This window comes from Eurytemora carolleeae, unplaced genomic scaffold (assembly GCF_000591075.1).
Source record: "Eurytemora carolleeae unplaced genomic scaffold, Eaff_2.0 scaffold1042, whole genome shotgun sequence".
Classification (NCBI taxonomy): Eukaryota; Metazoa; Arthropoda; class Copepoda; order Calanoida; family Temoridae; genus Eurytemora; species Eurytemora carolleeae.
Window position 1 is genome coordinate 70,716 of NW_019397037.1, and position 12,958 is coordinate 83,673.

A 12,958-nucleotide genomic window follows, 5' to 3' on the forward strand; every position below is an offset into this window, starting at 1 on the left:
CTTAGTTGAGTGGGTTCACTTTACAGCTAAGTTTTCCTGAGCCGGCGATTTAAAAAATTCAAGAAAATACGACTCAGGTCTAAGCTGTTGTTGAGCCTTATTTACGGCTCGGGCTTTCGGATTTAAGTTGCTCTAATTTTCAACAGAGTTCAGTTCTATAAAACCGGTTTAATTTTGTATTTAGCGGATTTTCATAGTTGGAATTGGCGCATTCTGGGTTTTGATGAGAATAAGACCCAACATTGAGCCTTATTCTTCACTAAAACCAACCAAGGTCAGTTTTATTTTCATTGGGCTTAACTCCTTAAGTCGAGCCTAAGATCTCGCAGCTGTCAATCACGTGACACAAGCTGTCCTCAGAGTTGGGTCGAAGATTGGGTCTTAAAGTCGGGTTTAAGGAATTACGGCTCGAGCCGAAGTTTTTAAATCGCGGGCTCAGGCAAGCTGGGTTCCCAAGCTAGTTTACTCTCTGTAAACCTGCATAATCTCTGTACACCTGTAAACTCTCTTTATACTTTCTGTAAACCTTTATACTCTCTGCAAACCTGTCTACTCTCTGCAAACCTGTCTACTCTCTGTATTCCTATATACTCTCTGTAAACTTGTATACTCTCTGTATTCACAGTGATATATGTAAGTTTGTAATTTGTTTTTTGTTTTTAAGTATTAAAATGTCAAAATTCTTTCAGATAATTCATTGTGGTATTTAATTTTCATAAAACAGTCCCTGTTTTAGGTTAGTTTTAGCAATCCAGGGGGGGCTCAAATTCTTCCAGGGATGGGGGGGCTAAACCCAAAAAGATTTTTAAGCACCCCCCTGGACTAAATCCTCTGGTTAAGCTACTAATTAACAATTTAATATGATACATTTTTCATTTCTTCATATGAACATTAAAATGGAAACTTTTTTTGGATAAAATTGTAATGTTCGTTTAATCAAAATTATATATTTTGCTTCAGTAAGAACAAGAAAACTATGGTACAGAAAGTGTGTTTAGTGTTGTTACAAGCAAAAAAAAAAATTAGTAACTTATTCAATCACTTATTCAGTTACATGGATCTGCTTCAGTCTAAAATGTAGTCTTCCTATGTCAGTGTTTTCTGGTTATCATGCAGCAAATAAATATGATAAAACAAAGGATTAGGTTAGTTAAGTTCAGTTTATTGTAATGTTGTACATATACATGAAGTTGTTATCCTCATGAGGATAAGTCAGGGATAAAATATTTATCCCTATTTTTCTATGTTGTATATATAGTGTGGTGGGAACTCTAGTTTGACCTGACGCTTAAATAGGGCCCTGATATACAGGGTCCGGGGGCATTCACCTGGTATTTTGAAGGCATCAGGGATTCCCGAGATGGGTGAGCTGGTCAACCTGTACATTAATCAATTTTACTTAATACTCGACACTCACTGCAAGTTTAATTTCGTCAACTTCTTAAACGTGCACTATTTATATTTAAATAATTGCGGCATTTCCCGTATTGAAAGGAAGTATCATTCAAATAAGATTTACGTTACTCTAAATAAAGACGACGATTATTACAATCAGATCAACAGACATTACCCTCATGTTACTTTGTAAAAATTATTTTAAGAACAATTATGATAACAGTTAGGATAACATTTATCTAATGTTAGTCAGAGCGTATTACAGCATGCTATAAATAGCATCAAAAATGACATTTTTAACAGTGTAAGTTTAACATCGGGTTTATAGCTTTACCTTCAGCAAGTTTAAGGTTTACAGGTTTACAGGTTTACAGGTTTCTTTATTTCACTATTTATCTATCTATCTACTCTTAATATTCCATTCATCCTCTATCCTCTGTCATTGTTCTCATAACAAGATCAGTAAATCTATGTCAAGTGAAAGGGATTTCATCAGTCTCTTAAAATCAATCAAATCAATTATTGTTATCATTGTTATCGATCCGATCTTGTGAACCTTTGTTGCGTAAAAATCCCATGCTTTGTTATTCAAAAGGAAGCACCGTAAAGTTAAAACAGACTTTGATAAAACTACTTTAACAAAAACAAATCAGTAAAATCACTTTACAAACGATGATTTTCCGTTATAACTATAAATCAAATGATGTTTTTTATTCACCTAATTCATTATAAAGTTTATTTAACAGCTTTAAAAAATTCGAAATTGAAATGGATAGTCTAGGGAACATACTGTATTAATGTACTCTAATGCATATAATTTGTGAACATTTACATGATTTGTACACTTTGAACTCCCTTTCAGGCTGAAAGGGACTGAAAAAATTCATACCGAGGGATTCTTTAAATTCCCCTCTAATATATTATTTGTCAACCATTAACAATGCTACATGTAAAGTCGTCTTTAACTTAGAAACCCCTCTCGGAGACACTAAAATCCAAACCAAAAAATTTTAGGCTTCGGTCCTTTGTTCTCCCATCGGAGTGTAAATATCTTAAAACATTGTGAATCCATTTTCAAAAGTTAAACAAAGAATATTTTCACATAAAGAATTAGTGACTTTCGTGAATAATTAATTGTCATTCTTTTCAGAAGTTAAAAAAACGTCTTTGGACTGTCCAACGACTTAACCCTTAACATCCAAAAATAGATTGTAAGAATCTTTTCATTATAAACAATTCATTGTATTGATTTATATGTTATTATTTATACAATTTTTCAGGAAATAAAGAGTTTTCTTTGTTATCGGTTTTGATTTGAGAGTTATCCAGTTGTTTATCTGTTCATTATTGAGAATCTTGCTGCTATACGACAACAATATTTTATTCTCTTTGTTTAAACTTTCATGTAAACAGTATATGCAGATTTTTCGTATGATAAAGTTATTGTATTCCGTAGACCATCGTGGTGAGTTCATTTTTATATATAAAATAATGTTAAGTTTCGTTTAAATAGTCTTCCTCACAGTTTTTAATGCCGAGTATGTTATAGTTTATTCAATTATGGGATTTATTAGATATTAAACTACAGGGTGTCCCAAAAAACATGGGAATTCAGTGACGAATTCGATATCGTCTTTGTTATGAATTAGCATTGTAATACCTAATTTCAAAAGCAATAATATTATTATGTCTGCTAGAGTTTATTTTATGAAAACGGTAAAAGACTGTAAAGATGTGTCTAAGCGTACGTTTGAAGAGATCATATTTAAAGAATCCCCAATATCAGGAAAGGTAAAATCCGGGAAGGATAAAATCCGAAAAGGATAAAATACGGTAAGGGTAAAATCCGGAAAGGATAAAAGCCAGGAAGGGTAAAATTCGTGAAGGATAACATACGGTAAGGGTAAAATCCGGAAAGGATAAAAGCCGGGAAGGGTAAAATCCATGAAGGATAAAATCCGGTAAAGGTAAAATCCGGAAAGGATAAAATCCGGGAAAGTTTCATCTGTGAAGGATAAAATCCGGTAAGGGTAAAATCCGTAAAGTATAAAATCCAGGGAGGATAAAAATGGTAAAGATAAAAAGATTCCAGGAGTCAGTCTTACAGAAACCAGGAACAAGAGAAGATGTTCTAGAATACTCTCAATATATCTATATATTCTGTAATATATTTTATCCTAAAGTATCAGTAAATATATAATCTTAACAAGTTTGAAATATCAAAGTTTTACACCATCAAGTTACAAAGATATAGAGATTAGAAAACTTGAGTTTTTGGCAAGAATTCAGTTCCTTTCTTATCAATAGATTACTCTTGTATAAAGAGATAATTATTTTCATTACCGGCATTTTGTGTGTATCTATAATAATCTTTTAGAGATTTCAACATTCAAACTTGTGTAGGGTCACCCACAAAAGATGAGACGGGAAAGATGACCTGATACTTTAGAAATCTAAAAAGGACTGTAAGCGTAATTTTAAATGATCGACCCTCCATGCAAAGATGGCAATGCCCGATTTACAACAGTACCCTTGAAAACTTTGAGTGTTGATCGAGGAGTAAAATATCCCTCTCTAATACTGCCTCGGATTCCTGTAAATCTGGAGTGTACACTCGCGTACAGTGTGTTCATAATTGTAAGAATGCTTCTTCCTTTAAATATCTAAAATGTCGATATTCTCAATTATCTAATTTGAAGGTTCTACACCAAATAATTAGTTCTCTTCATGAATCTGTTACCTCTTAGGTACCCGGGAGAACCCTGAAATGTTTTTTTTGTATACATTAAATTTATGTTAAAAGCCTACATTTAACAAGTGTATGAATACTATTTCAACCTTTGGCCATCAATAATAGACGTTTACTGATACAAAAGCAAAATGCACCAATAAAGCAAATTAACTTAGTTTTATCTTTATTTATATAATTGTATTTCTACAAAATGCATATTACAGGAATTGGAAAGGAGAGTTAACAAAAACGCTGATTGTACAGTGTGCAGTAACCGTACTGCACATTATGCTGTACACTGTACTGAAATGTCCACTGTACTCATTGTACACTTTTTCACAGATTGTATTTACAGTTTAAACCCTATCATTTTATAAATGATAAGGTTTCAGTTTTAGTTTTAGGTTTTACTAAAAAGCTTTTCACATTAATTATAATCAAGGAAAAAAACACAAAAATTATGTCGATTAGGGAAACCTTCATTTTTATAAATGATATTTGACTTGAAGAAAAATTATAATTGACAAGTTCAATTTTTAATATTTATGAAAAGGTTTGAAAACGACAGGTATTGTTATGAAAATGTTGAATTGAGACATGGAATTGCAGTTAAATCTATCATGCTTTAGTTTTGCAAAAGTATGGTTTTTAAACCATTTGTAAACGAAGAAGCAAGTTTTTGTAGTTTTTTGAATTCGATATTTTTTATGAATATCTACAAAAAAATCTTTATATTGTAGGTTTTAAACTATTATTGTAGGAATTAAACAGTTCTTAGGTTTTAAAGTATTTTTGTAGGTTCTTTTCTTGAAGGTTTTGACTATTTTTGTAGGGTTTAAACTATTCTTTAAGATTTTAAATTGTTATTTCGAAATAAATATCTCAATCTTAAGATTTTGAACTATTATTTTGAAATAAAAATTTCTAAATCTTAAGATTTTAAACTAATTGTAGATTATAAACTATTCTTTTAGATTTTAAACTGTTATTTCGAAATGGATAGCTAAATTTTAAGATTTAGACTGTTATTTCGAAATAAATAACTTTTAAAAATTTTAAGTCTTAAGATTTTTAACTACTTTTGTAGGTTATAAATTTGTATTAGTTTTAAAGGAGTGACACCGTTTTATATAGGGGTTTAAACAAGTCTAAAATATAAACCAATTTTTAAGGTTTTTAACTATTTTTAGGATTTAAACTGAACCTGAATTGTCTTGGTGCCCATTTCAGTTCCATCCTCCCCAAGCTCCTCCTCCTCCTCCTCCCCTTCCTCCTCCATCTCCTCCATCTCCTCGTCCATCATCTCTTCATCATCATCTCCATCTCCTGCAAACATTATCTTTATTTAGAGGGAGTGGAAAGGCAATTTCAAATCCATGCAAAGATGACAATGCCGTAACTACAACCGAACCCTTAAAAGCTTTGTGTCAAGTATGAACTAGATATCCATGTTTTTGTTTTTTACAACTGTTTCCAATTGTGGGTTATATGCAAAAGTGACTTGGCATTGACGTGACTGGAGAAATTATCCTAATCGATCACTAATAGACAGAAAAAGGCTGCTAGTTTGTACATTTATTACTCAGATCAAGGGGTTCATGAGTTATGATTGGAATTGCCTGTGCACCTAGCTGCAGAGAATAATAGTGTTTTACAGGTTTACCCACAAAGGATGAGACTGTAAAGAAGACCTTAAACTGTAAACAAATGACGATTTTTAGCTCGATATTTGGTTTCTGTATTCAATTTGAGTCTTGATGGTTTATGAAATGATTAAGCAGAGATATATTCCAGTTTTGGTCAACAAGGAACAATGAATGTAAGATAATGTACAATCCGTACAATCGTCTCCGTAGTCTCATCCTTTGTGGGTAACCGTGTACTTCAGAGAGAACATTTCTTCTGATAAGCAAACTGAGATTAAAATACCTGGTCCTAAAATCTAACTGACCAAAAAGAGCTGCACAGATGTTTTTTTTCTTTAAAAAGTGTTAAAAAACAACAAAAAGCAATTCTTAACAGAATGAAGGACTGACTTGCATGCTTTTCATGTTTATTTTTACTAGAAAGTTTGTTCGTTTTAAATAAAACCCCATCAAGCCCACTTGTAGAGAAACCTTACTTGACCTCAGGAGAGCTAATGACCGATTGGGATTTGAATTTTCCAAATTTCCAAATTCTAATATTAAATCATTGATTATTCCTTCATAAACATGGAGTGCACGGTATTGCTCGTGGAATTTTAAAGACTCCCTCTACTTTTAATCTTGAAATATTCGACTATTCTTTATAATACAAACTGATCCGAAAAAAATGGAAACGGTAGAGGATGAAAACCACAAAATCCGCAAATCAGTTTTGTCGGATTCTGGAACACAAGAGGAGACCTTCTCATATTCCTTTCCTTTTATATCCTCATTATTCTTTATGTATTTCTATTAAAATAAAATGTACTTATAAAAAATCCTAATTAAAATCATTAATTGGCGATATGAATTCATTGATGTCCTCCCACATTTAAAATCTCTTTTTTTCGTGCCTGTCGGTCTGTCAGTCTCTTGTCTGCCTATCTGTCAATATATCAGTCTCTTGTCTGTCTATCTGTCAATATGTCAGTCTCTTGTCTGTCTATCTGTCAATATGTCAGTCTCTTGTCTGTCTATCTGTCAATATGTCAGTCTCTTGTCTGTCTATCTGTCAATATGTCAGTCTCTTCTCTGTCTATCTGTCAATATGTCAGTCTCTTGTCTGTCTATCTGTCAATATGTCGGTCTCTTGTCTGTCTATCTGTCAATATGTCAGTCTCTTGTCTGTCTATCTGTCAATATTTCGGTCTCTTGTCTGTCTATCTGTCAATAAGTCCGTCTCTTGTCTGTCAATATGTCAGTCTCTTGTTTGTCAATATGTCAGTCTCTTCTCTGTCTATCTGTCAATATTTCAGTCTCTTATCTGTCTATCTGTCAATGTCAGTCTCTTGTCTGTCTGTCTATATTTCAGTCTCTTGTCTGTCTATATGTCAATATGTCAGTCTCTTGTCTGTCTATCTGTCAAAATGTCGGTCTTTTGTCTGTCTGTCTGTCAATATGTCAGTCTCTTTTCTGCCTGTCTATATTTCAGTCTCTTGTCTGTCTATCTGTCAATATGTCAGTCTCTTGTCTGTCTGTCTATATTTCAGTCTCTTGCCTGTCTGTCTGTCAATATGTCAAGTCTCTTGTCTGTCTGTCTATCGATGAGTTAATTAATGTTACCTTTAATATACCCTGTTCCAGTAGTCTCAGCTAATCTGTCAAACTCAAGCTCATTCTCTATCATCTGACGATACCTGAAAAACAATAATAATTGAGACCAAAAATATTTTTAAAAATCAGTTTTTAGTGGTTAAATGATACAAATTTGAAAATATCGAAGAAAAAGTTGACATATTTAGTAGCTGATTTTTTGTAACTATTTTGACTTTTTAGAAATACTAAATATGAATTGCGGTGACGTTTTTAGACCTATGAGCCAGAAATTTGGCAAAAACTCCTATTTTTTTATTGCATAGGGACATGGCCTCTTGAAACCCTGATCACAAACATGTGCGGAAGACAACTTAGTTTTTCAGAATGGAAAACTCTCGACAATTTCACTATTGCTCATTATCTGCTAGAAATGCACAAGTCAACTTTGCAGAGAAACCACAAATTAAAATAAACAGATTAAAAAAAAACATAATTCATACTTAATCAGACGAAGCTTTTAATGGTACTGTTGTAAATCGGACATTGCCGTCTTTGCATACACAGTCATTTGATATTACACACATAGCCTCTTTCCGCCACATTTTGACAATTAATTAATTCAATCAATCAGTTCATTACGACAATCAAAGTCAATTGATCAATTCAACTCAATCAACTAATTAATCAATTAATCAATGATTTACCTCTTTCTAAGTTTAAGGTTAGGTCCACGAGGTGTGATATCGTCCATAGGTTTTCCAATTCCGTGCACCTGAATATAATCTTCTATATAACAAAGCTCTTCTCTCATCTATATGTACATAAATATATCTGTTTGTCAGTCTGTTTGATTTTTTGTCCGATCATAACTCAGGAACCCCTGGACCGATTTTCATCAAATTTTTGTTGGGGAACTCGGGAGAGTCACGGGAACGTTATAAGCTCGGTTTTGTGATTGTAAGTTGAGTTGTAATTTACGACCGAGTGCGGGTAAACTGCGGTAGTAACTATGAGTAACCTGGGCATTGCTGGGTTCCAAAGCTAGTATGGAACCCATGAGTATCCTGGGATAACAAAGACTAGACAATTTTTTTCAGAAATATTTTTTTCCCTAAGATTTAAATTATTTTTTAAGTGTTTCTAAAATGCCGGGCACTTTAGCTAAATATAATATGATATGTATCCTTCTTTCATTCTTCACAGAAGAGTAACCAAATTGATTTCCAATGTTTGTCAGAACTCAGCAGAATTAAATGGCAAAACTATTTACAGAATTGCAATGCACTAGATTGTATTTGTAATCTGAGTAATCTACCAAAACTGTAAGTGAAACACAATTTGCAAAGATTTTAGATCAAAATTATTTTTAAAGGAATTATTATTTGTTAGATAAAATAAAATTGAAGTTCCTGGTTTGAAGGAGATGAAATGTCCCAAATAATTAACCATCTGTGTTGTAACTAGTTTTATTTTGTATGATATATTCAGGGTGTCTCAAAAAACGGGGAATAGGGGTCTACAGACTCATTTAAAATCGGAATTTCAAGTTTGAGACCATTTTAAAAATCTACGTTCAGTCTCCAATTGAATGAGCCCAATTTTATAAAGACAATCTCTGTTTGCACGTAAGGGTCTATGCATACATCGGATTGAGATATTGAGACCATTTTTGATATCCACGTACAATTTCCGAGTCAATGAGCCCAAGTTTTGGGCTTTGGCTTGTAGATCTAAAAATACCGATTGCACTGTAATAAACTGGAACCTAACATTGAATATTAACTTGTGCAAACGGAGATTATCTTTTACTTTTTACTTCGCTCCAGTTGGAAACTTTAGGAGCCTATAAATTTGTTATTTTTAGATCGACAAGCTTTAAATTGGGCTTATATAAATTCTACGTAGATTTTAAAATTGGTCTCAAACTTGACAATCCGATCACAAAGGAGTCTGTAGACCTGAGCTGAAAACTTTAGAACGGTGGATATCGGGATTAATGCTTAATCCACTCTTTTTCTTAATCTCGAGATTAAATATTGCTTGTTCTCCTCTCATTTTTAATCTCCAGATTAATTATCCGATCAGGATTAAGGATATCCCATTCTAAAGTTTTCAGCTCTGTTTATATAAATGTTTAGTAGTCTTGAATTTCGAATATCCTATATTGAAACTATTGTACCGGTATGCGTACAAAATAGACACATATATAATAATAATTAAACATTAGACAAACTTATTTTAACGAGCTTAACCTTAAGTGACAAGAAGCAACATTGGGGATCTTTCATGATCTTTTTCTTATCTAATATTATCGTATTTCTTCTCCCTTAAAAAGTGATTATTTTATTATTTCTGCAGCAAAGCTGTGCAAATCAATTTTAGAGAAGCACTACAGTTGTGTTTATATCCAAAAAACGTCAAAACGGCTGAACCGATCGGGTCCAAATTTTTTGTGGGACCTCGCGTGACCTCAGGGAAGATTATAAGATGATCGAATTTACAAAAATTTGCTTCAAACAAAATTGAATTTTTAGAATTTTTGAAAATCCACGATTTTTAAAACAGAATTCCTGAAAGTTTTTGTCTGTTTTTATTTTACGACATATAAAAATATAAAATGTTCACAATTGAAATGAAGATGGGCGCTAAATTAAAAAACTAGAACATCTCATTTGTTCTTGAAAGACAGGTTAAAAGGTTTTCGCGCAGTGAATTCTGGATGATAAAACTTTCAAAATAAATAGCCTCCAACAAAATTCGACTTTCATTAAATTATGTAAATCAACGAATTTATTCTATGAAATCCGCGAATTTTTTAATATATTTTACAATGTATACAAAGAGAAAATGTTCACAATTGCAATAAAAGATGGGCGCGAAGCGCCGTGAAAGCCTTATTTACGAATATTTCACTAAAAAAATATTTGTCAAAATTAAATTCTTTTTAAAGTCACCTTTCTCTTGTGAACACTAATAGAGGAGTAGGGAACTTCTTCATTACAGATTTCACAAGTTTTCTTCATCTTCTTGTGCACAGACTTGATGTGCTTGTTTAGGTTACTCACAGTCAATGCTTTACCACAGTCCGGGCACTCGGTACTCTCATTGTTATTAACGTCACCTTTCTCTTGTGAACACTAATAGAGGAGTAGGGAACTTCTTCATTACAGATTTCACAAGTTTTCTTCATCTTCTTGTGCACAGATTTGATGTGCTTGTTTAGGTTACTCACAGTCAATGCTTTACCACAGTCCGGGCACTCGGTACTCTCATTGTTATGAACCTAATCAATCAATCAATCAATCAATCAATCAATCAATCAACCAACCAACCAACCAACCAACCAACCAACCAACCAACCAACCAACCAACCAACCAATCAATAATCGATGCATCGGAGTTTAAGGAACGTTTTACTTTCCTAAATGTGAATTTTTTTTTATCAATAATATGTTGACGGAAGCTTAGCACTGCTGATAAGTATCATAAATTTTTAATCGACATAAAATTCATTTAATGCCGAGTTACTTCCGTTTATTTCTTCTATCTACTCCTTTATCTCCTCAATTATCCTTTGCTTTCCTTAGAGACTGCAGACCTAATTTCATGTGACATTCCATTTAAAAGCTGGATTCACAACGGTACCCTTTACAAACTGTACAGAGCTACAACACAAAAATATCCTTGTTTTCTATTATATATAAAAATTTTGTTTGATGGTTCTTCATCAGAGACAGAGAACGTTAATTGCAAAATTCAACACTTTATAATATGAAAATCCGATGATATCTTCCCCATTGTTGCCAAGACAAAAGTTTTAAGGGTAGTGTTGGGAATCAGACATTCCCTTCTTTAAGGTAATATCATGTACAATTACGTCTTCACTCTACAGTCCAATAAAGTTTTTAATTCTGTCTAATATATCTGCTAAGTAAATATTTACCTTTGATGTGTCTAGTAAGTGCTACCTGCTAATATGTCTACTATGTATATATTTACCTTTGATGTGTCTACTAAGTGTATAAATACCTGTGCAATATGTTTACTAAGTATCTACTTGTCTAATATGTCTACTAAGTGTATATCTACCTGTCTAATATGTCTACTAAGTGTATATCTACCTGTCTAATATGTCTACTAAATGTATATCTACCTGCATATATGTCTACTAATTGTATATCTACCTGTCTATTATGTCTACTAAGTGTATATCAACCATGTATAGTTTGTCTACTGAGTGTATATATACCTGTATAGTTTGTCTACTAAGTATATGTCTACCTTTCTAATATGTCTACTAAGTGTACCTGTCTAATATGTCTACTAAGTGTATATCTACCTGTCTAATATGTCTACTAAGTATATATCTACCTGTCTGATATGTCTACTAAGTGTATATCTACCTGTCTAAAATGCCTACTAAGTATATATCTACCTGTCTAATAAGTCTACTAAGTGTATATCTACATGTCTTATATGTCTACTAAATATATATCTACCTGTCTAATATGTCTACTAAGTATATATCTACCTGTCTAATATGTATACTAAGTGTATATCTGCATGTCTTATATGTCTATTAAGTTTATATCTACCTGTCAAATAAGTCTACTAAGTGTATATATACCTGTATAGAATGTATACTAAGTGTATATCTACCTGTCTAATAAGTCTACAAACTGTATAAATACCTGTCTAATATGTCTATTAAGTTTATATCTACCTGTATAATATGTCTACTAAGTTTGTATCTACCTATCTTATATGTCTATTAAGTATATATCTACCTGTCTTATATGTCTACTAAGGTTAGACATGGCAAATTCCTTCTCGCAGTGAGGACACGCCTTCCTAACCTGGAATAAGAATTACCAAATAAGATAATTTCTTCAACAATTATTTTTCTAGTTTATACCCAAAATTTTGTCCCCGCAATTACCAGGGGGCTTAATCAAATTTTTAAACAAGTGTTTCTAAGGAATATGGAAAATTAAACATTTTTTACAATTAAAATAATGAAATTTTGAAAGAAAAATCACGAAAATGGATTAAAAACTTGCCTTTTTAATGCCCATTTTTTCACTTATTGCCCGAGGGAGTGTTACACATACATCTACAGTTTGTTTTTAACCTTTATGACAGAAACAATCTCAAAGAATAATAATTGTCATAAAACATTTTTTAAAAGAGTGAATATTTGCAAATTATCTTTTTTCCATCTCATAATCTGAGTTCGTTTCATTTATGTCCATTTGACAGCCCAAATTTTTATTTTGAATAATCTTTTCTGTTTCTTTATTTTCTTGTGATTTTTAACAAAAATTTTTTTAAATTTTTTTTCCGATTTTGATGGTTATTATATCGTTAGAACTGACGAGGGTCAACCCAGACCGAAATATATTTTCAATAAATGTGGAACTAACATCTACTTTTTTACTCTACAGAGGTTCCGAATTTTTAATTAAATTCTATCATTTCTTTATTTCTCTTTAATTATATACTATAGATACCTGGACGTGATTATAGAGAAGTTTCTTCGCTTGGAACTTCTTCTCACAATAGGAACACTCGTAGTTTCTTATACGCTCATGGAAATACTAGAAATATGAAT

The 12,958-nt window shown here is 32.2% G+C and overlaps 1 protein-coding gene across 1 annotated transcript; it reads right to left on the bottom strand.

Annotated features, from left to right (window-relative positions):
- Positions 1-5,297: 5,297 nt before the first annotated feature.
- On the bottom strand, positions 5,298-10,461 carry LOC111711323 (uncharacterized). Its single transcript, XM_023485656.1, has 4 exons — positions 10,302-10,461; positions 8,052-8,119; positions 7,375-7,448; positions 5,298-5,452 (listed from the first exon to the last, which is right to left on the bottom strand). Exons 1-4 carry the CDS (start codon positions 10,368-10,370, stop codon positions 5,313-5,315), a joined length of 351 nt encoding a protein of 116 aa, XP_023341424.1. The 5' UTR covers positions 10,371-10,461; the 3' UTR covers positions 5,298-5,312.
- Positions 10,462-12,958: the final 2,497 nt, after the last annotated feature.